Source organism: Leptidea sinapis, chromosome 6 (assembly GCF_905404315.1).
Source record: "Leptidea sinapis chromosome 6, ilLepSina1.1, whole genome shotgun sequence".
Taxonomy (NCBI): domain Eukaryota; kingdom Metazoa; phylum Arthropoda; class Insecta; order Lepidoptera; family Pieridae; genus Leptidea; species Leptidea sinapis.
The window spans coordinates 3,246,302-3,272,765 of record NC_066270.1 but is presented as its reverse complement, the minus strand read 5'-3'; the positions used below and the strand labels follow the sequence as shown (position 1 = coordinate 3,272,765).

The window sequence follows — 26,464 nt, the reverse complement described above, 5'->3', positions numbered from 1 at the left end:
TATGTATCTTATGAAGCCTACTAGAATTAGTTACAAACAATCCCTTATTTCTAGTGTTATAATAATGAAAATCACTATTAAGGCTGTGTCCAAGTCAAACGTCGCAACAATGTCCGTAAGTGTGCCTATCCATACAAAAAATACTTTAACTGTTTAAATGTCACTTCATTGCTCAATTCACTACAGCTTCCTCAAATCCAGTCAAGCAATAAGTAACAGCAGATGCCTATTTTACTGAACTTCACACAATGATGGTCAAACTCGCAGTATGATAGTGACACTGAAAATTTCGGTTGTCTAACTATTTCGGTTGATGTAAGAAACCCGCTGACAGTTGGATTTAAGTTTGAGATAAGAAAACATGCTACCCTACCCGTGTTTTTGGACAACGCCACACCCATATGTCCCATAGTAAAATGTTTCATAAGAACTATATTTATTTATTGTATCAAGTAACACTATTTAGAAAAGTTAGACAGTCACTAGACAAATCGTGTTGCTATTCCTAATAGTTTTGTATAATCTGCACCCTTGGCATGTGTTCTCTGTTTTAGAATAGTCCTTAGTATTGTAGGAATTGGAACATGTATTCTGGTGCCCAGTGGTGTGCCACTGTCGTCTATCAATACGACATTATTACTATCAAATTTGGGTACTCTTACAGACTGCTTCTGCTTTAGCCCAACTAAAATACCTTTCTTCTTTTCTCCTTTTATAGCAACTAATACCCTATCGCCAATATATCCAACACGTTGTTTATTGTATACACAGATAAGCTTCGGCGGTTTCCCTTCAGCCATCGCTCGTTTTCCAATTTCAGAATTATCAACAACCCTCAATCTTGTAAGGAGTCTTACTTCGTTCATACATGCCGTAGTGTGAAATCCGCGCAATGTATTGTTGCCAATAATCGTCTTAACATTTTTCGGTTTTTATTTTTGTTAATATTTTAAAATATAATAATTTTCATTAATAGTTGGCCATCCAATTCCAATTGATTGCAGTTTGTTGTGTCAATTCAATAATTGTAAAACGGCCTTCGCGAAACGTCAATATCATGCTCTCTCCTCTAAGCTTTATAATAAGATTCATGAGAAGACTTTTATCTAACTAAGCAATTTTGAGGTAAAAAAGAAAACCACCGCAAAAAAGCAATTATCATAATTAGAAACGGAAAGTCTACTGTAACCTAATCACTGAGAATTAAACACACACATACACATTTAATTTTAATTATTACTAGCTGACCCGACAGACGTTGTTCTGTATATAATAAATAAAATAATGTTTTTATATAAACTTGTCAATAATATATCATAACATCAAAAGTTACTTCGTAAGATATGCACCCTGCTGTCGTAATGAAATTGTTTCAAAGCAGAACTGTCAAACCGTGCCTCAATCAATTCTCTCATAGAAATAATGTATGCTATATATTATGGACACATCAAAGGAAAAACTAATTTGTTGTTTTTATTTAATTTAGCAGCATTTTCCTATTTATTCAACTTTTAAACCTTCTCTGGAGTTCCACAAATAATTCAAGACCAAAATTAGCCAAATCTGTCCAGCCGTTCTCGATTTTTAGCGAGACTAACGAACAGCAATTCATTTTTATATATATATATGTAGATAGATAGATAGATAGATGTTTCAATTGTCGAGGAGTCACTGACCCCGAAGATACACTTTTAACTAGTTTCGGGGTCAGAGTTCCAACACATTTAATATCACTGCCAAACCGTTTCTATTACAAAAAAATACAATAAAAACATGTAAATCAAGAGTATAATATAATATACATTGTAAATTTAGTAATTTAAGTTATTTGTAGTGTTTGAACTAGTTGTTTGTCTGTTGTGGAAAAAATTGGAACTTAATAAATTTAATTGGATTCTTAGAGATAGTATTAGTAACGTTTATAGAAGCTATTCAAAGATATTCATTTCAAATTTTGTTATTATTTAACAAAATTTTAAATTTAAGCTCGCTGTGCCACTGAAACGGTATTTTTTAAATAAAAAATACTAAGCTTGTAGCTTTGACCAAACCTGCCCTCCGGGAAATTACAGCTTGTACCAATTACAGGCAAGTGAAATAAATTTCAACAAAATACTCAAATATATTGTTCATCTTTATAGCTTAATTTATTGGAATCCGATACATGCATGTTTATTTATTTTTGTTTCTATTTCTGTTTAAATGATTTCATTATAATTTAAAATTTATAGTCGAGGCGAAGCGATGCCTGGTCAATCGGTTGTATTCATAATCGGGCGCTACTAATTGTTGCTGGACGATCGTGTTCTCGAGAACTCCGCTTTTATCATTAAGTTTAAAATTATATATATTTTTTTAATTAGTTGAAGACCCATACAGCCGAATGGTTAGTGACCCTGACTACTAAGCTAGAGGTCGTGGGTTCGAATTCCCTGTAGGTGCAAAAATTTTTATGATGAATATTGATGTTTGTTTCCTAGTCACGGATGTTTATAATTATGTATGTAATGTATGTTCATAGGCACATAAGTGAATTTTCCAGAAACTGTCATAACCATAATGTTAACACTAGGAACAGACATACGCTTATAATGCCTACTACTCGACTAAGTCGAGTTAACAAGTCTTTTGTGGGGCGATGTATATGCTTTTACAACAGGATCCCAGAAAATGTTCAAAACAAAAGTATTACGTTATTCAAAAGAATTGATAAAAAACGTTTGTGTGGTAAAGGTTACTATAACATAAATGACTTTCTTAATGATACCACAGATTGGGAATGGAGCGACCGCCCTCAGGCTATTAAATAATAAGTTTAATTGTACAATATTACTTTGTTAATGTTACTTTAATTGTAAAACATATTTTTGATGAAAAAAAAAAAGCCCGTTGAGTTTTTTGCGCCCATTCTTCTCAGGCCTGAGGCATTCATTTTGGAATGGGTGGTAGTTTTTTGTCTTTCAATAAGTGATTTCACATCCTATTTTTAATAAAAATATTTGAATTTGAATTTATTTATATATGTTTAAGCATATATATTGTATTAAATAGTACAGGCTTTGCCTAGTTTGGTGCCAGATAATTTGTGTAAAAGTGTGTCAATAGTATTAATGATTATAATTTATAAATTCACATGTTTATAAAATTTTTGTATGAATACCTTTATATTTTGAAAGTGTGTGTCGTAGAATGAAGTGTCTACTGTGGTAATTTTTTAAAAAAAATTTAGAATAATTATAAAAGCTGTAATTTTTTAATTTCAAAGAGGGGTGGCCAGTGCTGGGGTAAATTATAAAGATATAAAAGGAATTATTATTTATTATTATTAGATACTACTGCGGCCAAAACTACTGAGGTGAGATGAGATTGGACAGTTGCGCCCGGTACGACTTCCGAATGCTAACTGGCTCAAGTTAATATATTGTTATAACATTAGCAAATCATATTGCATGATGTCACTTACATTGAAAAATATGTACGGTTCCGTACAAGTGGCAATAAGCCTTGTGGCTTCTTCTCATAAAAGCTCAACTTCCCCGAAATATTGCTAAAATACACAACTTTGAAGTAAATTAATAATTTACGAGTTTTAAAATTTGATCGTCTCCAATTAAAGATCCAGGATTTCCTAATTCTGTTCGAATTAATAAACTTAATGAAGTTCCTACTATCTACTATCAGGCGAGAAGGCAAGTAGACATATTATGGTTTTGTTTTATTAAAATGGTACGAGACGAGTAGGACGTTCAGCTGATGGTAATTGATACGCCCTGCCCATTACAATGCAGTGCCGCTCAGGATTCTTGAAAAACTCCAAAAATTCTGAGCGGCACTACAACTGCGCTCGTCTCCGTAAGACATAATAATAAGTCACATTTGCCCAGTAATTTCACTAGCTACGGTGCCCTTCAGACCGAAAAACACAGTAATGCTTACACATTACTGCTTCACGGCAGAAATAGGCTAGTACCCATAATCTAGCCGGCATCCTGTGCAAAGGAGCCTCCCACTGGTACAGTGGGTGGGACCGAGGAAGTAGTAATATCAACACCCTGGACTTCGAAGAACGAGTTTATTAAACAATGTGACACAATGAACTCATTAAAGAACACAATGGACGAATACTGGGTATTTATTTTCAATAACATTCTACACAAAGAAAGCCCTCTTCCTGCGCTGCAGTACCGCACGACAGTATATACAGTAGCTTGTCGAAGAGCATCATTCACATTACCATAGCTTAAGTAATACATTTGTTAAACTAGGATAAGAATTTTGTAATATCTAAATTCAAGATATTTTGACTGGCACCCATCGTGTGGGGCCCAGCAACGTTAAAATTTACAGAAATAATAACGCAATCATAAGTAATTTCATTCGGCATTCAGTAAATTTTCGCGGAGTCTTGTAGAACAGAGTGCTGGGAGCTGCATAAATAAATTAGTAAAAAGAAGTATGCTGAGAACATCGGTCGTTATCAACATATTGTGAGTACCGAGTAGCATTATCCTTGATCAAAATTCCATTATTCCTAAAATCCCCTACTTTTGTATTCAAGTCTAAGTAAGAAGGTAATGTAAATCACCCTCCTTCTAATTGCGAGGGCACTTTAAGTACGACTCATAGTTTGTCAAACGGCCGTAGAGTCCCTAGTAGCAAACAAGTCTTCATAGAAAAGAAAAATAACGCTACAATGGACCCAACAAGCCTTATTGGTTTCGTTCCATCCTATAATGGAGACGCTATTACTTTATATAATTATATAAATTGTGCAAAGCAGTGGCTGACAATAGCAGGAGGTGATAAACCTGAAAACGTTATGTTATTATTGAGTAATCTAGAAGGTAAAGCTGCTATAAGCATCAGCATGGTAGACCACGGCTTTAAATTTTCAAATGTAGAATCAGCACTAAAGCAAGAATGCGGAGACAACCGTGAATTTAATACATTAATAATAGAATTAGCTAATGTTAAGAGGGAAGGATCATATAAAGACCTTATATTCGAACTTAAACAAAAACTTTTTTTCATAAAAAGTAACTTAATGGATAAATATAATGAACAAACCATAGTAGAAGAAGTTATGAATCCATACATCCATATGGCACAAAATACATTACGAAATAGTCTACCTTATCATGACCAAATTTATGTTTCGAAGTGTAGTTTTAACGAAACGGTGACAAAAATATTACAACTAGAGGCTGAAGGAAGATTCGATAATATCAATCAAAAGTTTTCGAATATACTTTCACCACCGCGTATTATTAATAATTCGAATCCGAAAATTGTTAAGCCCATGTATTCACAAAACCAACAAAATTATAAACATTATCCACCAACACAAAGATCTATAAACCAAAGGTTACAAACAGTGAGACCAAACACACAACAATAATATCGACAACAACGGAATCCAAATCCAAATAATGTTTTTACTAGACCACAACATCAATATTTCCAGCAAAACCAAAGTCAAAAACCTATTCAAAATAATTTAGCAAATGAAACTGAGGATGTCTCTGTGAGAACAGGCCCTCAATTAAGAGCAGAACAAATTAAATTAATAAAATAATATCATTTGATAGATAATAGGCACAGAATTGAACACCCTACGAACCTATGGAGGTATGGCACATTGATTTCATGTCTTTAGAAAGACAATGGTACTTAACTATTATAGATAAATTTTCCAAATATGCTATAGTCAAATCCACTGAAAAGAGTAGAGTCTATTATACCTTATGTGAAATTTTTGCTTTAATAGGAACACCAAATAAAATTGTTCATGATGAAGAACAATCCTTTTTTGTAGTCAAATAATTCAAGAACTTTTCAAAACCTATAATATAAGAAATCATACGACTTCACCTCAACATCACAAATCAAATTCAGATGTAGAACGTTTGCATAACACTATACAAGAATTATATCGTCTTCAAAGAGACTCAGAAAAAGACCAAAAACAAAAGATAAATTTTATTACCCATTCATATAATAACACAATACATACCTCTATAAATATGACGCCTTTTGAGGTACATTTTGGTAGAAAACCTAAGCTGCGTAGTTTTGACAATTTAAGAGTAGCTATACAAAGATACAGCACAACACCGTTATTTTGGAAGAGAGTTAAATAAGAATTTTCTTGATAAATTAAAAAAATAAATTAAAGATAAATAAACAAATTAAACATTCTAAAGCGGTGATATAGCTAATTTAAAGAATAGTATGGCAGAACGACATAAAACTAAATCAATATTTTTAGGTCCATACTAAATCGTTAGTATAGAAATATGAAATAATGGTAGAGTATAATATCATTTAGAAGAACTCATAATTGTTTCAGAATCAACTCTTTCATTGGATTCAAGTTCAGAAAATTTACATCAACCGAAAACTTAATACTAGTATAACTAAGACTACTCGTAAATTAGAAGGAGGGTGGACAATTATCCATATGTTAGATTTATAGTATAGTTTAGATAGTACACAGAGTTCAATAAAATATGCAGCATACTTATCAAAGAATAAATATTATTATCCTAGAACATGTAAAAGAAACATGTAAGTATTTAAATATTCAAAGTAAGAGCCGTGTAAAAAGAGGTCTTATAAAAAGATTAGGATCAGTTATTAAATCAATTACTGGAAATTTATATCAAAATGATTTATATATTGTAAGATCTGGAAACTTTAAGGGTAGCTTATAACAAGCAAATATCTATTATAGATGATACTTTAGAGGATTATAATAAACAAATTGCAAACATAACTAAAATACAAAAAGAAAGTTATAGTCAATTTCTTGGTGTATTTAATAATAAATTCAACAAAATATCGCTATAGCTTGTTACTAGCACAAATATTACAAGATGTCGCTGAAATGTAAACAACAGCTATTCTTTTGCTGAGCATAAAATGTATCACTATAGTATACTCCAATCTCATATTTTAGAAGAAACGTTACATAATATACCCAAAGTTGTAGTTATTTCAAGTAATACTAACGATATAAAGCCAATTATAACAGTTGACAGTAAGATAATAAATGAATTAGTTTATTTTATAACAAATATAGCTTTAGTTAAAATAAAAGTATATAAGTCACGAAAATTAAATTGTACCCATTATCCATAACAACCTATCCTGTTCCTATCCTATAATGCGAAAAGTTACTCTAGCATAATATTATGACGATGAAAAAATCTATGAAGTTAATAACTGCTTGGACCTTAATAATTTAATTTGTATAGGAAGTATAGTTAAAACAAATACCTGTGAAACTGAAATATTATATAAAATAGAAAGTGATAAATGTCAAACTGATTCTAAAAAATGTCCTTTCGAACAGATATCCCAAATATCATCAAAAGCAATATATATGTAATTTAATAAAACAACTGAAGTCAGTGTTTAGTGTAATAATCATCAATAAACCTTGTGGACAAAAGAATCGAACATTTTTTTCAGTCTGGAGTTAAACTATATCAAACAAAAGAAACAAATGAGAAATAGAATTAACGTTTGATGCTTTAGAAATAAAATCTAAGTTAAAACAGCTAAAACAAATAGAATCTTTTAGTGAAAATACACAACATGAAATTATACAGTATAGTTGGATAACAAGTGTAACCATCATCATGTAATTATTGTTGTATTTCTTCTTGTAAACTCTTGCGATCCAAGGTTTGTTCAAAACCATGGAATTACAATTTGGAGGGGGATAGTGAAGCCACCCAGAACCTAACAGTTCATGTTAAGAAGAAGCATAATGAAGACAAAGGTATCAATATAAGAAGACCTTATAGACACAAAGAGAGAGGACGTAGTAATATCAACACCCTGGACTTCGAAGAACGAGTTTATTAAACAATAAGACACATCCTACACAAAGACAGTCTTCTTTCCGCGCTGCAGTACCGCAGTACAGTATATATACAGTAGTATTGGTATCGAAGAGCACCATTCACGTTACCATAGCTTAAGTAAAACGTTTGTTAAGGTAGGATAAGAATTTTGTAATTTTATTAAGTACTAAATAAAATATTATTTTTAAAATCTAAATTCAAGATATTTTGACTCGTGTTAAAAATATATGATGTACATTGCCATGCAAACTTCCACCGAAAATAGAGCTTAGTTTTGGTTTATTTTTTTATGGAATAGGAGGACAAACGAGCGTACGGGTCACCTGTTGTTAAGTGATCACCGCCGCCCACAATCTCTTGCAACATCAGAGGAATCACAGGAGCGTTGCCGGCATTTAAGGAAGGTGTACGCGCTTTTTTGAAGGTACCCATGTCGTATCGTCCCGGGAACACCGCACAAGGAAGTTCATTCCACAGCTTTGTAGTACGTGGAAGAAAACTCCTTGTAAACCGCTCTGTGGAGGACCGCCACACATCCAGATGGTGGAGATGATATCCTAGCTTGTGGCGTGTCGTCCGAAGGTGTAATTGGGCGGCATGAATCAGGTTAAACAGCTCTTCGGAACACTCCCCGTGATAAATCCGGTAGAAGACACACAATGAAGCGACGTCTCTACGCAACGCCAAGTGATCCAGCCGTTCACAGAGCACTGGGTCCCCGACAAGACAACTTGGTTTAAACGAGATCTAGTAAGTAGTTTTTTTTATACATCCTAAATCGTATTATCACTTACACTATTATTAAGACATCAATCAAAGTTACAATGAACTACAAGAACTTTTATATTATGTTAGTTGCTACTACGGAACCCTTCATGGGCGAATCCAACTCGCAATTGGTCGCTTTTTTTGTTATTATAGCGGCAACACACTCGGTAAATATTTCAGCTGTAAGTATTATTTGTATACAGCCTGCTGAGCGACATATGGACAGATGTATAGCGGTGCTTTAATAATAGGGTATCCTCTAGCGAGCAGTCGGTCCAAGGTTCGAGTCTCCTTCCGAGACGCCCCGCGCCTGTGAGCTACAAACTATGGCCTCCTCGGTCCCCGCCCGGCTCCGCTGGAATTACTTTCGAGCCACCAGCAGAGAGATTTTTAGTCGGTAGGGGAGGTCTGCTTACGTCAGCCCGACATGATAAGGGCTCTGATTCGGGTTCTAAATACGTCAATGTATTTTTCTTCCCAAAAAAAACCTCTAGCTCTATTGGTACGAAACTCTTAAAACGGGATTTTTTATGAAAATAAGGGTAATTGATACGCCCTGTCCATACAATGCAGTGCCGCTCAGGATTCTTAAAAAACCTAACAATTCTGAGGCACTACAAGTGCGCTCGTCACCTTGAGACATAAGATGTCAAGTCTCATTTGCAAAGTAATTTTACTAGCTACGGCGCCCTTCAGACTGAAACACAATAATGCTAACATATTACTGCTTCACGGCAGAAATAGGCGCTGTTTTGGTACCCATAATTTAACCGCCATCCCGTGCAAAGGAGTAGCTTACCATTGGTGTACTTAAATAAAAATTGAATGGTTAAATTAATTTAATGACGATGTCAATAATAATTTCTCGAAATAGCTGACGCTAATCAATAACGCAGGGACACGTATTTCTTATTAATTAGAGCAAGAATCATACAAAAATTATCATTCTTATCAATAGATATGTCAGTAACTTATAGCTTATCATTTAGGTATACTTAACATTATTTTAAGTTTACCACAACAGGTGGACATGAGGCTATCTGTTATAATATTTTGTATTTTCATAAGAGATGTATTTACGGAAGAGGAAGAAAAGATTGTGATATTGGAATCAGGCGGCGTAAGCGGTGAAAAATATTGGAATGGGGATTTTTATGAATTTTACGGTATTCCATATGCGACTAATCCAAAGGGAAGGAATAAGTTTAAGGTTAGTACATTTTAGTTTATTTTTAAATGGACTGTATTTTGTGTGATGATGTTATAATAATAAATATAAGAACAATTATTGATAATAACTGTATATAATTAAGTAGAAACCTGTAAACGTATACTATTATAAATCTATATATATATTTTTTTTTATGGAATAGGAGGACAAACGAGCGTACGGGTCACCTGGTGTTAAGTGATCACCGTCGCCCACATTCTCTTGCAATACTAGAGGAATCACAAGAGCGTTGCCGACCTTTGAGGAAGGTGCACGCGCTTTTTTTGAAGGTACCCATGTCGTATCGTCCCGGAAAGACCGCACAAGGAAGCTCATTCCACTGCTTTGTAGTACGTGGAAGAAAGCTCCTTGAAAACCGCACTGTGGAGGACCGCCACACATCCAGATGGTGAGGATGATAACCTAACTTGTGGCGTGTCGTGCGAAAGTGGAATTCGGCGGCAGGAATCAGGTTAAACAGCTCTTCGGAACACTCCCGTGATAAATGCGGTAGAAGACACACCACTACGCAACGCCAAGTGATCCAGCCGTTCACAGAGCACTGGGTCCCCGACAATTCGAGCTGCTCTGCGTTGCACGCGGTCAAATGGATCGAGGTGATACTGGGGTGCGCCAGACCAGAAATGACAGCAATACTCCATGTGTGGCCGGACCTGCGCTTTGTAGAGCGCTAGTATGTGGGCCGGCTTGAAGTATTGCCGTTCTCTATTAATGACGCCCAGTTTCTTTGAAGCCAATTTGGCTTTGCCTTCCAGATGACCATGAAATTGGCAATCGCTCGAGATTTCGAGACCCAGTATTCCGATACAAGGCGAGGCTTTAAGGGAAGTGTTGTCGAAGAGCGGTGATACGACAAATGGGGTTTTTTTAGTGGTAAACGCGCAAACTTGAGTCTTCTGGGGGTTAAATTGGACAAGGTTCAATTTACCCCATTTCGCGACCTTCTCAATATATAAGAGATTTCCACGTATAAAGGCATAAAAAGGCATGTATTTTCTCAAAATTGATTCCTTTAGAATTATTTTTGATGTCATTTCTTATACTACTAGATACTACTACCGCTTCGTAAACAAATGGCGCTCTGAGAGAGAAGAAGAGGCGCAAGAAACACTCCCAGCATTATTTCTTTGCGCTCTTTTCAATAAAAATATACAATATTGTACAGTCATTTCTATCGCTATAAAATAATCACAATCTAGTCCCAGGCTGTCCGATCATTTAGATATTCAGCAGTGGATTAATAGGAAAGGACAGAGCCATTTTTTTTATAAAACATTTAAATTTGTTTTATAGATAATGCCTGAACAGTGGCTGGGACTTTATTATAGAAGTGTATACATTTACCCTTAAAGCTATTATGTATTTTATGAAGCCTAGTAGAATTAGTTACAAGCAATCCCTTATTTCTAGTGTTATAATAATGAAAATCACTATTAAGAGAAAAAAGGTGACGATTTTTGTGCACATATTATATTAAATTTTCATAAATGTATTGACAATGAACAATGTCTATCTGCCAGATGGGCAATATGTGGACCCCACTGAAGCTTTTTATCTAACGTGATACCCAAGAAGACCGTGGTGTCCACAAGTTCCAATCTCTGGTCATTTATAAGTACGTTGGTTTGTACCTCCGCTGTGTTTGGTGTAATGAACTGTATATAGTGAAAATGTGTATAGTCACTCATTACGATATCTCTGGAACCATAAGGCGTAGAGACTTGAAATTTGGTAGGAATATTCCTTTTACCGAGTAGAGGTCAGGATTTTATGAATTTCCAACTCCATGAGTTTTTTTATCATGAACAGAACAACGTCTGTCGGGTCAACTAGTAACTTATATTTATAATACAAAATATATCAAGTACCTATCCAGTCCATATAGGGGCTTAAATTACTGGCTTAACTAGCGTTACTATTTTCTTCAATGTTTAAGAATATTTAAATATTAAGTATCACCATAGAGGTAAATATTTGAAGTAGGTTCCACCTTCGTACGACACGCCACAAGTTAGGATATCATCCCCACCATCTATCCAGTGCCGGGAGAAACTTGTATCTTCTATCGAGTCCTCTCTCGAGAAGGTCGCGGAATGGGGTAAATTGAACCTTGTCCAATTTAACCCCCAGAAGACTCAAGTTTGCGCGTTTACCACTAAGGAGCTGTGTGGCAGTCCTCCACAGTGCGGTTTTCAAGAAGCTTTCTTCCACGTACTACAAAGCAGTGGAATGAGCTTCCTTGTGCGGTCTTTCCGGGACGATACGACATGGGTACCTTCAAAAAAAGCGCGTGCACCTTACTCAAAGGCCGGCAACGCTCTTGTGATTCCTCTTGTATTGCAAGAGAATGTGGGCGACGGTGATCACTTAGCACCAGGTGACCCGTACGCTCGTTTGTACTATTCCATAAAAAAATAGGTACCGTACAGTTAAAATTAGAAGGGGCTGTGAGCTCACATGGAGATTCTGAGATGAGTTTGCGGCATATGAGATGCTATACTTGAAGGTCACTAAGTCGCATCGATTCTGCAATATAGATTTGGTGTATAACTCCACACAAAAGGCGTCACAGTTTTCTAAGAATTATTCCCATTATTAATAGATGTAACCCAGCATTATACCCGTGGGAGACCCCTTTGCACAGGATGCCGGCTAGATTATGGGTACCACAACGGCGTCTATTTCTGCCGGGAAGCAGTAATGTGTAAGCATTAACCGTGTATCGGTCCGAAAGGCGCCGTAGCTAGTGGGCAATAATTACTGGGCAAATGAGACTTGACATCTTATGTGTCAAAGTGACGAGCGCAGTTGTAGAGCCGCTCAAAATATTTGGGTATTTCAAGGATCCTGAGCGGCACTACATTGTGATGGGCATAGTGTATCAGTTACCATCAGCTGAACGTTCTGCTCGTCTCGACCCTTATTTTCACAAAAAAACATTATTATACCTTCTTATTTCTGAATTCTAAGATAACGCAGATGCACACATCAAAAAAGTCTACAGAATATGAATGATATTACAAATTTACCATTTTTATTAATTAATTTCTAAGTCTTTATTCACTGAAAGTGAATAGGTATGTAAACTTTTTTGTTATTGATGACATACTGGCTGGTTGTAAAAAAAAATTCTATTATGTTTTGTTTTTTTCATAAAACTAATTAAAAGGGAATTTGTTTGAATTTAAATGCGTTTTTAACCGATTTCAAAAAAGGAGGAGGTTCTCAATTCGTCGGCATTTTTTTTTGTGTTTGTTACCCGAAACTGTCGACTGGGTGAACCGATTTTGTTAATTATTTTTTTATTTGAAAACTGGTGCTTCTCGAGTGGTCCCATTGTAATTTGGTCCAGATCTGACAGTGAAATCCATGAGAAAACCATAAAATTCTTAAATTTTGCTATGCATACGTATAGCAAAATGGATGATAAATTTACGAACAACTCAATATCGCGCCGACGGATTTCGATGATTCTTTTTTTATTGGAAAGGATATACTTCAAAGATAGTTTGGTTAGGTTAGGTTCTCATTACGGAACCATTACAAAGTAACGGAACACTGTCTGTAATCAAATTGCAAAGTACTTACGTTCATTGCTGCATTGAAAAATTTTGTATATTTAGACAAATTGTTAGTTAGTGTACTTAAAATTCACTTAAAATAATAAAATAAAAAAAAAATTAACAAAAAAACAACCGCCTTCAAAAACACTATTCCAAAACAATAGATATTATGTAAAAATAATTGCTTATTTTTATACAATCTAATTAATTAATCTTATTCTAGTTACGATTATTTTAATTTTTTGAGTCGGTGTCATGCAAGATAGGTTTGTTACTACATACATTTTTTTTATGGAATAGGAGGACAAACAAGCGTACAATCTCTTGCAACACCAGAGGAATTACAAGAGCGTTGCCGGCCTTTAATAAAGGTGTACGTGCTTTTTTTGAAGATACCCATGTCGTATCGTCCCGGAAACACCGCACAAGGAAGCTCATTCCACAGTTTAGTAGTACGTGGAAGAAAGCTCCTTAGTGTTAAACGCGCAAACTTGAGTCTTCTGGGGGTTGAATTGGACAAGGTTCAATTTACCCCATTCCGCGACCTTCTCGAGAGAGGACTCGATAGAAGATACAAGTTTCTCCCGGCACTGGTCGACGATTTCCCGAGAGAGACCTGCATGGCCCGTGTATACGGCATCACCAGTGCTGTCGTCTGCATAGCATGTATGTTGGAGGTGTCCAACATATCATTGATATGCAGAAGAAACAGCGTGGGAGATAGCATACAGCCTCGGGGCACTCCAGCGTTCACGGGCTTTGGAATCGAGCAATAACCGTCGACAACGACCTGTATGCTGCACCCAGTGAAGAAGCTGGAGGTCCACTTGCATAAGCTCTCGGGAAGCCCGAATGATGGAAGTTTTGAGAGGATCGCCTTGTGCCATACACGATCAAAGGCCTTCGCTATATCCATGCTTACTGCCAGGCCTTCCCCCTTGCTTTCAATAGCCGCCGCCCATCTATGTGTTAGGTATACCAGAAGATCGCCAGTCGACCGAACATGGCGAAATCCGTATTGTCGGTCGTTGATCAACTGGTGACCGAAGGTGCTGGTGACTGTATACCGAGAGCTGGCGGTTAATTATGCTCTCCCTGATTTTGGAAAGCAGGGAGGTAATCGCTATAGGCCTGTAGTTTGCCGGATCCGAACTGTCTCTTTTTTTTGGATCGGATGGACAAGGGCTGACTTCCATGAGTCAGGAACTACGCCTTTTGAATAAGAGTGCCGGAATAAACGCGTTAGCACCGGCGTCAACTCAGGGGCACATGTTCTAAGCACGGTTGGAGAAATGCCATCCGGCCCACTCGACTTCCTGATGTCCAACGAAAACAGAGCTCGCCGAACAGTTTTTTGTCTGAACTGTTCTTCAGGCATGGAGCTCTGACACCGCGGGATGGTCGGCGGTGTTTTTCGAGTTGGAGGCAAAAAGAGGGCACAAGAGATCGGCTTTCTCTTTTGCCGTATGGGCCAGGGTGTATTTCCTCATGTGCAACGGCGGCTTGGACGGCTGGTTGAAGTTACCAAGAGCAGCTTTCGACAAAGACCAGAACTTGCGTGTTCCGGTCGGGTAACTGGAAAGCTGCTCGCCAATTTTGACGACGTGCTTCGATTTCGCACGGGCGATTTGCCGCTTAAAAAATCTGGAGGCACGGTTATATTTCCTCTTCAGAACTTTGCAGTTCGGATCCTTTGAGCCCAGCGCCGCAACCCAAGTTCGATACGCCTGTTTTTTGCTGTCAGATGCTGCTTTAACTGACGCATCGAACCAGGGCTGTGATCTGCCACCGATCGGTACTACAGAGCTTGGTATAAAAATATCCATGCCCTGCAGTATCACATCGGCTACTGCAACGGCGCAGGCACTAGGATCATCCGAAGGGAAACAAACCTTGCCCCAAGGGTAGGATGCAAAAAAGGAACGCATCCTATCCCAATCGGGACGATACGACATGGGTACCTTCAAGAAAAGCACGTACACCTTCCTTAAAGGCCGGCAACGCTCTTGTGATCCCTCTGGTGTTGCAGGAGAGTGTGGGCGTCGGTGATCACTTAACACCAGGTGACCCGTACGCTCGTTTGTCCTCCTATTCCTTAAAAAAAAAATCTGCTGACTTGTAGTGCCAAACGCGGCGGGTCGCTGGTGTTCTGCGACGTTGGCGTCGGATAGGCACTACACTCCTGACCAGGCAATGGTCGGACGTTCCGAGAGGGGCGTGGACGGTGACCTGGTAACAATCGGGATGTGTAGTCAGCAGAAGATCTAATAAGGACGGCATTTGGCTATCCATATCCGGGAGCCGCGTTGGCGACTCAGCCAATTGGGACAGACCATACGCCAATGCAAAATTATGCACAGATCGCCCTGCATAGTCTGTGGTACGTGATCCAAGCTATTCGGCATTGTGCCCGTTGAAATCACCCAAGACTACGATTTCAGCGGAGTGGATCTGTGCAAGCACGTCATCAAATGCTGCTTGAACGCAGCCCATGAGGTGATCCGTTTCTGCGTTACCACTATGGGACCTGAAGACACACGCATAGATGCGGACGCGGGCATCTAAATCTACGTGGAGCCAGAGAGTAGACCGGTCCCTACCCTCAAAATTGCCGAGACGGCGACAGCAGATATCCTCCCTAACGTACACACATACCCCAGCATGAGGCAAAAAATTATGCTCAATTTCGTACCCGGGGTACGTTAAATATGACGTATCGCTAGGTTGAGATATCTGCGTCTCCGTTAGGAAACACAAGGCCGGCTGCGCCGTCTCAAGGTGGACGGCGTTTAAATTGGAGTGAATTCCCCTGATGTTACAGAAGTCCACATTAAGCGTGGAGTGGGGTGCCGTGGTGTTGCTGCCCTGTTTGTCCTGTGAAATACGCAGTACTGTGCCCTCCCCAGAATACGAGGGGCAGCCCGAGCGTGAATGCTCGGGGAGGGATTCTCCGGCTCTGGTAGAGCCGGTACCCTCCTGGAGTAATACCTTTTTTAGGACCGCTCTCATATTTTTGTTGGGGGTGATGGGGAGGGGGAGGGGGGAAGGGATGGCCTCCGGTACTCGACACTAAACTATGCGAAACATAGCGGCACTAGGTCACCGCTACTTCACGCCGGTACTCTGTGCGAGTGTGGTAAGTAACCCGGACGAGTCTGGCCCGATCGTGCTGACGTCATAAGACGGCAGCGTGACTCTCCCACTTTCAATAAGCCCGTAGGCGCGTCTTACGACACCCTTTGGCCTGGGACTACCCTATTCTTTTTACGCCCCGGGGAAGCACAGGGCAAATACATAGTTATAGGTGAGATGTGCTTGAGTCGTGAGGAGGCGAGAGGCGAAAGCGGGTTGCGGCGGAAGGACACCGATTCCAAAAATTACAATAATCGTAACTAGAATAAGTTTAATTAATTAGATTGTATAAAAATATGCAATTATTTTAATACTTTTTAGTGCACATTATATCTATTGTTTTGGAATAGTGTTTTTGAAGGATTTTTTTTTTTATTCTTACGTTAAGTCTTGATTGTAAAATTTTACCAACCATTTAAATAAAGTTAGCGACAAAATTGAATTATTAGATATTCTTTACGTCATGGAGCGACGTCATTTGACGGCAAATGAAATTCAAAGAGCTGTAGGGATGTCGCAAGCGGGAAGTAATCAATCTCAGGTATCTAGGTATTTTGGCATTACTTATAATACAAGGGAACCCCAGAATTCAGGCCGTAAAAGGAGTATAACCGGCAAGACCGGTACTTACAACAGACTGCAAGACGCCAGCCGATGTTAACCGCTCGAGAGATAAGTTTGAGGCTACAAAATTGAAGTGGTGTAGATGAAAGTCCCCTAACTGTGTGAAATCGACTGCATGAGTACGGCCTACGAGCTCGACGCCCAATTAGGTGCCCCAGGAATAATGGGATAAAATTATTTTTTCCGATGAGTCGCGATTCGGGTTAAGGCCTGATACAAGAAGAATGCGGAGTACCGTCGGCCCGGAAATACTGAAAGGCTCAGGTGCATTCAGGAAGTTCATCCATACAGCGGCTCAACAGTTATGGTAGGTTCGGGGTATTATGAAGAACAGGCAAACTGAGCTCGTTTTTGTAAATGGTATTCTAATATTGTTAATTTCTGTTATTAAAAGAATTTATAAAGACAACAGCTGCTATTTTGACATCATAGGTCGCTAAAAATATTTTAAAAATAAAATACAAGTTTATAATGTGAAAAACCATCCTAAAATTTAAATTAGTACATGTTGCTTAGACTTTTTTGATGTGTGTATTTTTAAACATCCAAAGTATATATTTTAAACATACCATTTTGTTATCTAATTACTTCTGTTAAAAAGTTTTTAATAATCTGTACCACAACTGACTAATGAAACTATTGATTTACAATGTAACTCAAAAAAAAGGTTTTTATAAATTTCGTATAGACAATTTGTTGAAGTAACGTGTACGTCCTGTGGTGCGCGACCCAAGCCATTTGGCATTATGGCCGTTGAAGTTATGACTACAATTTCAGCGGACGGGATCTGTGCAATCACGATTGGCATGGCATTTGAACGCAACTACATGGTTACACATCATTCATTAGCTGTTTAATCTTCCTTACCATATTATACAACTTGGATTACAATAGTTGAATATGTTAGTAAAATTACAGTTTATCAAAATAATATGTGAGATTCAAATTAAGTCCAATACAAAACAACAGTATTTAAGGTACGGACAGACGTGCTCATTACTAGCACGAAAGCATGCTTTTATTGAGCATGTGCTCATTAGTTATAGCACGTGTGTACTGTAATGAGCATACTAATTTAGAGCGTGCTTAAAAATCAATCGACGTTTGATTTTCGAGCATGCTACCTGAGGCGCGGGTAGAAGGGGCATCCTCCGAGCGCGTTTGCGACAGATTTGCTTATTAGCATGCTATTATCGATTTGATCTCGATCCGCGGCAGGCGACTGTTTTTGCGTCAAATTAGGAGTTGGGTAGAAGAAAAAACCTTTGTTGTTTGTGTCACATTATCGAAGTTACGAATGTCTGTGGAACACACATTCTCCATTATATAAAAATAATATTGCACGAAACAATGCTTATGAGGCTTAATTATAGAACACGAATGATTCAAGTTTAACAATTAAAATAATTAAAAGTAAAATTAAAAATCTAAGATCTGTGTATCATGCTGAAGTGTGAAAAATCAGCAGTTTAAAGCGGTCCGGAGCTGGTGCAGCAGACGTTTAGCAGCACGTCTGTTCGGTTCGTTTGCTTTGAGCATACTTATTTATGAGTATGCTTAAGCAAGCATGCTTATTGCTGGCAAATGTGAACAGTTGCATGAGCATGCTAACTTTAAGCATACTTAAAAGCACGCTTTTTTTGAGCACGTCTGTCCGTACCTTTACTTCTAACGAATTTTAGTAAATTTATTTATAAATGTTGCAAGCCCATCTACACCAATGTCCAAGTCTGGTATTTTATTTAGATACTTTTCTGCGCTACCAATCAAAATCCTGAGCAATAACCTATGCGAAATAAAACAGCGTTGGCCGCTTCTTCACGCCAGTTTCCTGTACTAGTGTGGTACTCAATCCATACAAGTCAAGCCCGTTCGTGCTATCGTCATAGGACAGCAGCGTGGCTCTCCCACATCGAAAAGCCTTGAGTAGCCTTATACGACATCCTTGGGCCTTGGACTGCCCTATTCTATTTTCACCCGGGCAAGCACAGGGCCAACATTTACCTGTGTGTATGAACTCTTAAGGTTGAAAATATTTCCATTAAATAAAAGCTAATGATTTGATATTCTAATGCTGATAGTTCAATGACCCTTACTTTTCAGGCACCATTACCCGTAACGCCTTGGGAAGGCATCATCTCTACAAGTAAAAATACTAATCTCTGCCACCAAAGTTATTACACAGATAACAGTGATGATGAAGCGATACTCGCAGGAGATGAAGAATGTCTTACGGTTAATGTTCTTACTCCTCTATCCGCTAGTGAAGAAGATCCAGTACCGGTAATCGTATATGTCCACAGTGGAGCATTCTCAGGAGGTAGTGGTAATATGGCGAAGTTCAACTACCTTGCGAGACATGATGTCGTTGTGGTTAGTTTCAACTATAGAGTTGGTGCATTTGGATTTGCTTGTCTTGGCAACGAAGATATACCGGGTAATGCAGGCCTGAAAGACCAGTTAGCTGCTTTACAATGGATAAAGACTAATATCAAGAAGTTTGGTGGTGACCCAGACAAGATAACTTTAGCTGGTTTCAGTGTTGGGGCCTCTATGGCTGAATTACTTGCACTCAACCCAAAAACAGATGGTTTAATAAATCAATTGATATTAGAAAGTGGTTCTGCCCTATCTCCATTTACAATTAATCGTGATCCTTTCAGTACTGCATGGAATATTGCGCTATCCTTAGGATATAATGGTACGGAAAGCTTGGAAGACTTGACAGAGTTTTATTTAAATGTAGACGAAAAAGCATTAGCTATCAAAAGTGTAAACTATTTCTTGACAAATAGTACATTCGGCTTTGCACCGTGCATTGAAAATATACAAGATGGTATTGAACCATTTCTAACAGAGTCCCCATTGGATACTTTAGTGAAAGGCAACTTCAAAAAAATACCTGTAATAACAGGTTTTTCTAACATGGAAGGTATTAGTCGATCCATAAAGTTCGGTACCTGGAGAGATATGATGAATGAAAACTTTGAAGATTTCCTTCCCGCTGATCTTCAATTTAATACAGAGCAAGAAAAAAATGAAGCAATAAGAGAGATAAAACATTATTATTTCAATAACAAAAACATAACACATGAAAGTCTTCGAAACTATGTAGATTATTTCTCAGATTCCATGTTTAAATATTGGATATTAAAGTCAGCTTATCTGCACGCTTCAGCTTCCGAGAACCCTTTGTATTTGTATGAATTTTCTTATGTTGGCAATTTGAATATACAACATCATTATATGGATAGACTTAAAGGAGCCAGTCATAGGGATCAAACAGCCTATATTTTGGACTTTTACGGCTATACAAATAGCTATAGAGACTTAGATACTCGAGAGAGGATGACTACAATGTGGACCGACTTCACAAAGTATGGGTAAGTTACTGGAACATATTATTAGTTTATATATAGTTAACATATTTATACAAAACAAATCTATATTTTTAACTATATTAACAATAATGCCGTTTGGTGTCGAGACACTTGGCCCGTGGGGCCAAGCGCTGGCAGCTATTTCGGACAACGGATCAGCCTTGCTATCCAACGCGGTAATGCTGCCAGTATTCTTGGTACGCTTCCACGTAATGATAGTTTTAATTTTATGTAGTCGTAGTATTGTAAATATAGTTATAAGATTTATTTAATTTGAATAATAAATAAACCTAGTTAATAATATGATTAAATGAAATTAAAACTGTTTTTCCATTCATAATCAAGTGTATGATCATGGATATTGTTGATATTCATAATATTATCTCTCTTTTGTAAATAGTTAAGAAATAAGTGACTTATTAGACTTGATCGCGAATTGCGTACTATTTACACATATTACATTTTGGAATACTTATACAGACCTTAGAGGTATAATGCCTGTCGTGCACTGACCTCTAGTTTATTCCACTGGACTGGCGGCTGTCAAAGTGTCATCAAAAATCACAAACATTCGAAAAGTTATGTTATTATATATAATTGATGGTTTGATTTGAATTATTATTTTTGTGTCTTTGCTTCTATCGTTATAACTTGATATATGTAGCCAACATCGTTACTGGTTTACCTATAGGTGAATTTAATATATAGTTTCAATGAGTAGAATTTTTAGTTATCTTGACGTCATCGTTACATTTAACGACCTATTTTTACTAAGAAATTATTATGAATAAAAGAATGGCATTAACATTGTGATCAAATTATGAAAAAAACATATAGATTTAAGTATATATATTAAATCCCATCACTGTTGCGACACTAAAGACACTCAATTAAGGGACAATTAACACGAAAAATAAACATTAATTGAACACAGTAAACTAAATAGAAAATTAAGTAATTAATAACGAAGTGTAAGTAAACCACTAGATCGCGCAAATCGCGGAGCGTGAAATTCGGGATGACGGACACAGGAACCTGATAGTGCTTGCGCTTAGCAAAAAAAAGTCACGCAGTATCAATGCTTTTTAAAGTGGTAACTTTGTTAAAAAAAAGAACCTAATTTAATTATTTAATTAGAACGCCAATCGAGTACTGAGTATTAAGTATCCATGGTTTCTCACCAGTCATACTGCATATTACTAAGAAGTCTAGTTATAAATAATCATGAAAAGTAAGAAAAGCCTTCTTATGTTCATTCAGATGTGGTAAATAATATTGTCTTAAATAATTACAGGAATCCTACGAAATTCGAAAGCTCTATAATAACCGTTAAGTGGCCACCTTTTACAAAGGATTCACCTAAATATCTAGAAATTTCCAAGCGATTACATATCAAAGAAAATTTGCTGAAAGATAGCTTTATGTTTTGGGATAAAATTTATAAAAAGTACTATTGGAACCCAAAGTTCACAAAATACGATCCACAAAAATTTGTCAGACAAAATAATAATGATGAGAATGAAAATGGTAAGAACGATGATAGTAAAACTACAAATAAAATCAATGTGAAAACAGATAATTTGTCCTTAATAGAAAAGAATGAAACAAAGTCTAAAGACGCATCTAAAGAAGAAAAAAAACAAGCTGAACATAGTGTAAATAATGGAAAACATGGTGAAAAAATTATGGATGCTAAAGATAAAATAAAAAAGACGAAAATCATCACAAATCTTGATGAAGGAGGTAAATTAGAGGAAAACAATGATCTAAATCCATCTAAAAAGGAAAATGCTCTACCAAAAACTAAAGAAAGTAAAGAAACAGTTAATAAAATTGAAAATAAACCTGCGCAAAAATACAACAATAATGATCACATTAAAATAAATGATGAAACAAAAGTAAAAGCAGAGGATAAAATCCTACAACAGAACAATGATAAAAGTGATATGAAAGTGACAAGAACCACAAGAAAACTTGATAGTACCGGTAAATTAGTAAATCAAGTTGAAGAGAAACCGTCTGCTAATGAAAAAGAACCTTCATTTTTAAGCAAAGAACAGAGCAAGGAAAAAATTTAACGAATTGTTATCGACAAAAGCAAGAATGATGAAAACACCCAGGATTATAAAGAAAATGGATCAAAATCTCATAAATAGACTCTGATTAAAAGGCATAAAAGGCATAAAAGGCATTTATTTTCTCAAAATTGATTCCTTTAGAATTCTTTTTGATGTCATTTCTTATACTACTAGATACTACTACCGCTTCGGAAACAAATGGCGCTCTGAGAGAGAAGAAGCGGCGCAAGAAACTCTCCCAGCATTCTTTTTTTTTGCGCTCTTTTCAATAAAAATATACAATATTGTACAGTTGCTATAAAATAATCACAATCTAGTCCCAGGCTGTCCGATCATTTAGATATTCAGCAGTGGAGTAATAGGATTTACGACAGAGCCATTTTTTTATAAATTCTTATTAATATCGGTTATTAAAAATTTCATGGACTTACACATAAAACCAATAAATGGGCCAAATTAAAATATTTTAATGCAAGAATATTGCATTGCAGTTAAAAGTACAACTTCGGTGTCAATAATTTTACTAGCACAACTTCTACCTATTAGCTCTGGCTTAAATATTGAGCGGTGATTGAAGGCCGAGTCGGGTACAACAGCTATATTGCTCAGCGCCATAATTAACACCGCTCCACGCCTGTACTAGGGATTTAATGTTTTTACCAGTTTTACCAGGAGCATCTTATTCTTTTGCAATAATTTAAAAATAAACATTGACATGTTTTGAGAATATTTATTTTTCCTTTAGTTACACTTTATGGTTAAAAATACTTATAGATTTTATTCAAATTTAAGCTTCGAACTGAGCCATAATTTTGATATTATGCATATAAGTTTAAGAATAATTGATTGATTTTGCAAAGTTTGTGTATTCTAGTATATTTCCATTGAAAGTTGGTACTTTATAGCTATTTGTCATTCACATTGTCTTACATTGTACCATTTCTATTTCTAGTATAGCATAAGTAGGTATTTTCAGTGTTATTTACACAATTATTATATATTAATATTTTTTTATTTATACTAAACGTAGCGTTCTAGCACAAACTGGCTTGAAATCGCAAAAATATCGAGCAAATGAAGCATTGTTGAAGGAATTATTAACCCAACCCTAACATATAAAGACAATTTGTCAGCTAACTTCATATTTTTAACCGACTTCAAGAAGGAGGAGGTTCTCAATTAGATCGGTATTTTTTTATGTATGTACACCGATTACTCTGAGATTTATAATCCGATTTACGTAATTCTTCTTTAGTTCGATGCAGAATAAATTTTGTCCTATAAAATTTTACATAGTTTGGTCGAGTAGTTTTCATTTTATGAAAATTTTTGTCTACGAGAATGATAAAATTGTTTTTTGTGTACGGCTTTTTTAGGAGTATTCATTCCGGTTGATTATAATTATATTGTAATTATTAACTGACACTAAAAAGTAAAAAATAAAAAAAAAACTACGTTTGAGGTGTATTCAATTAAATTTTTAGTTATTTGATACTTTTCAGTTTTTGAAGTCGGTTTTTTTAAAATATTTTTGATACATAATTTCTTTTGTAAATCTAAAAAGCACCGTCTTATATTTTAAAGTTTTAGATTTAATTTATATCGGCAGTCAGTTTTTTTTTAATTACAAATGGGTATCTACTTTCATTACTATTCACAATAAATTATAAAAGTTTGTTAACAACAGGATAGAACTTAAGTAATTACTTGCAGCTCACAACAACATTTTCTCGACTCAGGTGTCGCAAGATAAACACTGCCAATTTATGAGCGTCAAATTCACAGACACATTGAATGAATACCGTAGAAAATTTTCTTTTAAAATATCTGACTAGATTACAATGGTAGTACATATTACAGCATTAATATCAAATTATTTTAAGAATGTAATTAAGTGTCTTATAATAAATATGCCTTTGGATGAGTTTTCTGAACATTTCAAATTGCATTTCTTATAAATCTAATCGTGGTTTGATTATTTCAACAAGCGAGTGAAATATACTACAAACAATTGCCATCAGAACTTGTAAAATAATACACGAATAAATTTGGAAACAAAATTAACGAACGATGCGGGACTCGAACCCGCGACATCTCGCGTTCCTTGCTAGTGCTCTTCCAACTGAGTCAACCGTTCGAGTGACGTATAGTAGATAAATTTTCAATGCTTTGTTCAACTCTCAGGTTGTGGCTTCATCTACAGGATCTACTTTACAGTTGATAACCTGCTCAACCCCAATATTTACATATTAGGAAATTGACTTGAGATGTCGCACTTGTAAATCTTAACAATTTGTTATGTTTCAAAGTTATATCCCTCACTTCTATAATAAATTTGATAACAAAATTTATGAACGATGCGGGACGGGATGCGGGATGAAGCCACAACCTGAGAGTTGAACAAAGCATACAAAATTTATCAACGATACGTCACTGGAATGGTTGGCTCTGTTGGAAGAGCAATCGCACGGAACGCGAGAGGTCGCGGTTTCGAGACCCGCATTCCGCGAACTTTGTTATCAAATTTATTTCTGTGATTAATACCAAAGGCGAGGGTTATCACTTTAAAAACATAACAAATTGTTTGTAAATGATTTGCTCTTCACGGATGTTGACAAGATAGTTAAGCGACTAAAATACAACCAGCCTTTAATCTTATTGTGTATTGTCATGAGTTTTTGTCATGATTCGTAAATATGCCACGTTATATTATGTATATGTATAATCAATTACGAATGATGATTACTTGGTACACGAGATGCATCACTATCTGTTAAGATATCATTAAATTAAAAAAAAATACGCGAGCGAAATCAAATGCGGCAAAGGCATTTATTTTCACCAGTTTGCACAGCCGCTGCTTTGCACAGGATGCCGGCTAGATTATGGGTACCACAACGGCGCCTATTTCTGCCGTGAAGCAGTAATGTGTAAGCATTATTGTGTTCGTTCTGAAGGGTGTCGTAGCTAGTGAAATTACTGGGCAAATGAGACTTAACATCTTGTCTCAAGGTGACGAGCGCAACAATATTGCCACTCAGAATTTTTGGGTTTTTCAAGAATCCTGAGCGGCACTGCATTGTAAGGGGCAGGGCGTATCAATTACCATCAGCTGAACGCCCTGCTCGTCTCATTCTTTACTCTCATAAAAAACAATCCTTACTTTCAAGGTGTAACTGTGTATACAATTTATTTATTTACTCATAATATGACGATATTATTTTTTTTTTAAGAAAACAATCTGACTATCAGATATTAAAAAATCGGTGTTACGTGTAACGTGGCTTTATAATACTATGACTAATAAAGGGAAAAAATTTGTGTTATCTGATATCCCCCCTAACTGCACACACACAAGCGTAATGTTGCTTCACTTCTTAATATCATGGCGCGGAGTCCTTCTTTTTTTATTCGCCTGTGTCGATGTTATGAAATATTAATGACAAATTCATAAAAAAATGTAGATATAAAATATTCATACATATTCATTGTATAATTAGTACGAATATTCAGTTTCATATTTTCAATATTTAATGTTTGAATTGTATAAACATAATATCAAAGCATGTCATTTAGTTAGCTGTCTATATCTGTGTAAATAATCTATGCCAAAGGTAGAGTGACATCGGTCTAGGCGGAAGAATCTCGGTTGGATTTGGTTAACGTTCATGTCTATGGAATTTGCCCTGACTCAATTTATACAGGGTGATAAAAAGTATTCATTCAATATGTGAATTTTTAGAAGATAACTTCTGGGAATCCTTTAACAAGTCTATCTTTTTAATATTAATTTTGTTCATGTCATGATTTAAAAAAA

The 26,464-nt window shown here is 36.3% G+C and overlaps 2 protein-coding genes across 2 annotated transcripts; one reads left to right on the top strand and one right to left on the bottom strand.

The window, feature by feature from the left end:
• Window positions 1-419: 419 nt before the first annotated feature.
• LOC126964943 (39S ribosomal protein L14, mitochondrial) lies at window positions 420-893 on the bottom strand. The gene has a single exon (XM_050808276.1). The coding sequence runs from the start codon at window positions 864-866 to the stop codon at window positions 483-485; it is 384 nt and encodes a 127-aa protein (XP_050664233.1). The 5' UTR covers window positions 867-893; the 3' UTR covers window positions 420-482.
• An 8,766-nt stretch (window positions 894-9,659) lies between these two features.
• Window positions 9,660-22,991, top strand: LOC126964916 (esterase E4-like). The gene is made up of 3 exons (XM_050808236.1): window positions 9,660-9,849; window positions 19,293-20,572; window positions 21,864-22,991. The coding sequence occupies exons 1-3, from the start codon at window positions 9,670-9,672 to the stop codon at window positions 22,645-22,647; spliced, it is 2,244 nt and encodes a 747-aa protein (XP_050664193.1). The 5' UTR covers window positions 9,660-9,669; the 3' UTR covers window positions 22,648-22,991.
• Window positions 22,992-26,464: the final 3,473 nt, after the last annotated feature.

Bases quoted from the DNA above. Each gene is read 5' to 3' on its own strand.
- LOC126964916 (XM_050808236.1), top strand. From the start codon at position 9,670: ATGAGGCTATCTGTTATAATATTTTGTATTTTCATAAGAGATGTATTT. The intron at 9,850-19,292 runs GTTAGTACATTT...CTTACTTTTCAG, and splicing joins AGGGAAGGAATAAGTTTAAG to GCACCATTACCCGTAACGCC. The intron at 20,573-21,863 runs GTAAGTTACTGG...AAATAATTACAG, and splicing joins ACCGACTTCACAAAGTATGG to GAATCCTACGAAATTCGAAA.
- LOC126964943 (XM_050808276.1), bottom strand. From the start codon at position 866: ATGAACGAAGTAAGACTCCTTACAAGATTGAGGGTTGTTGATAATTCT.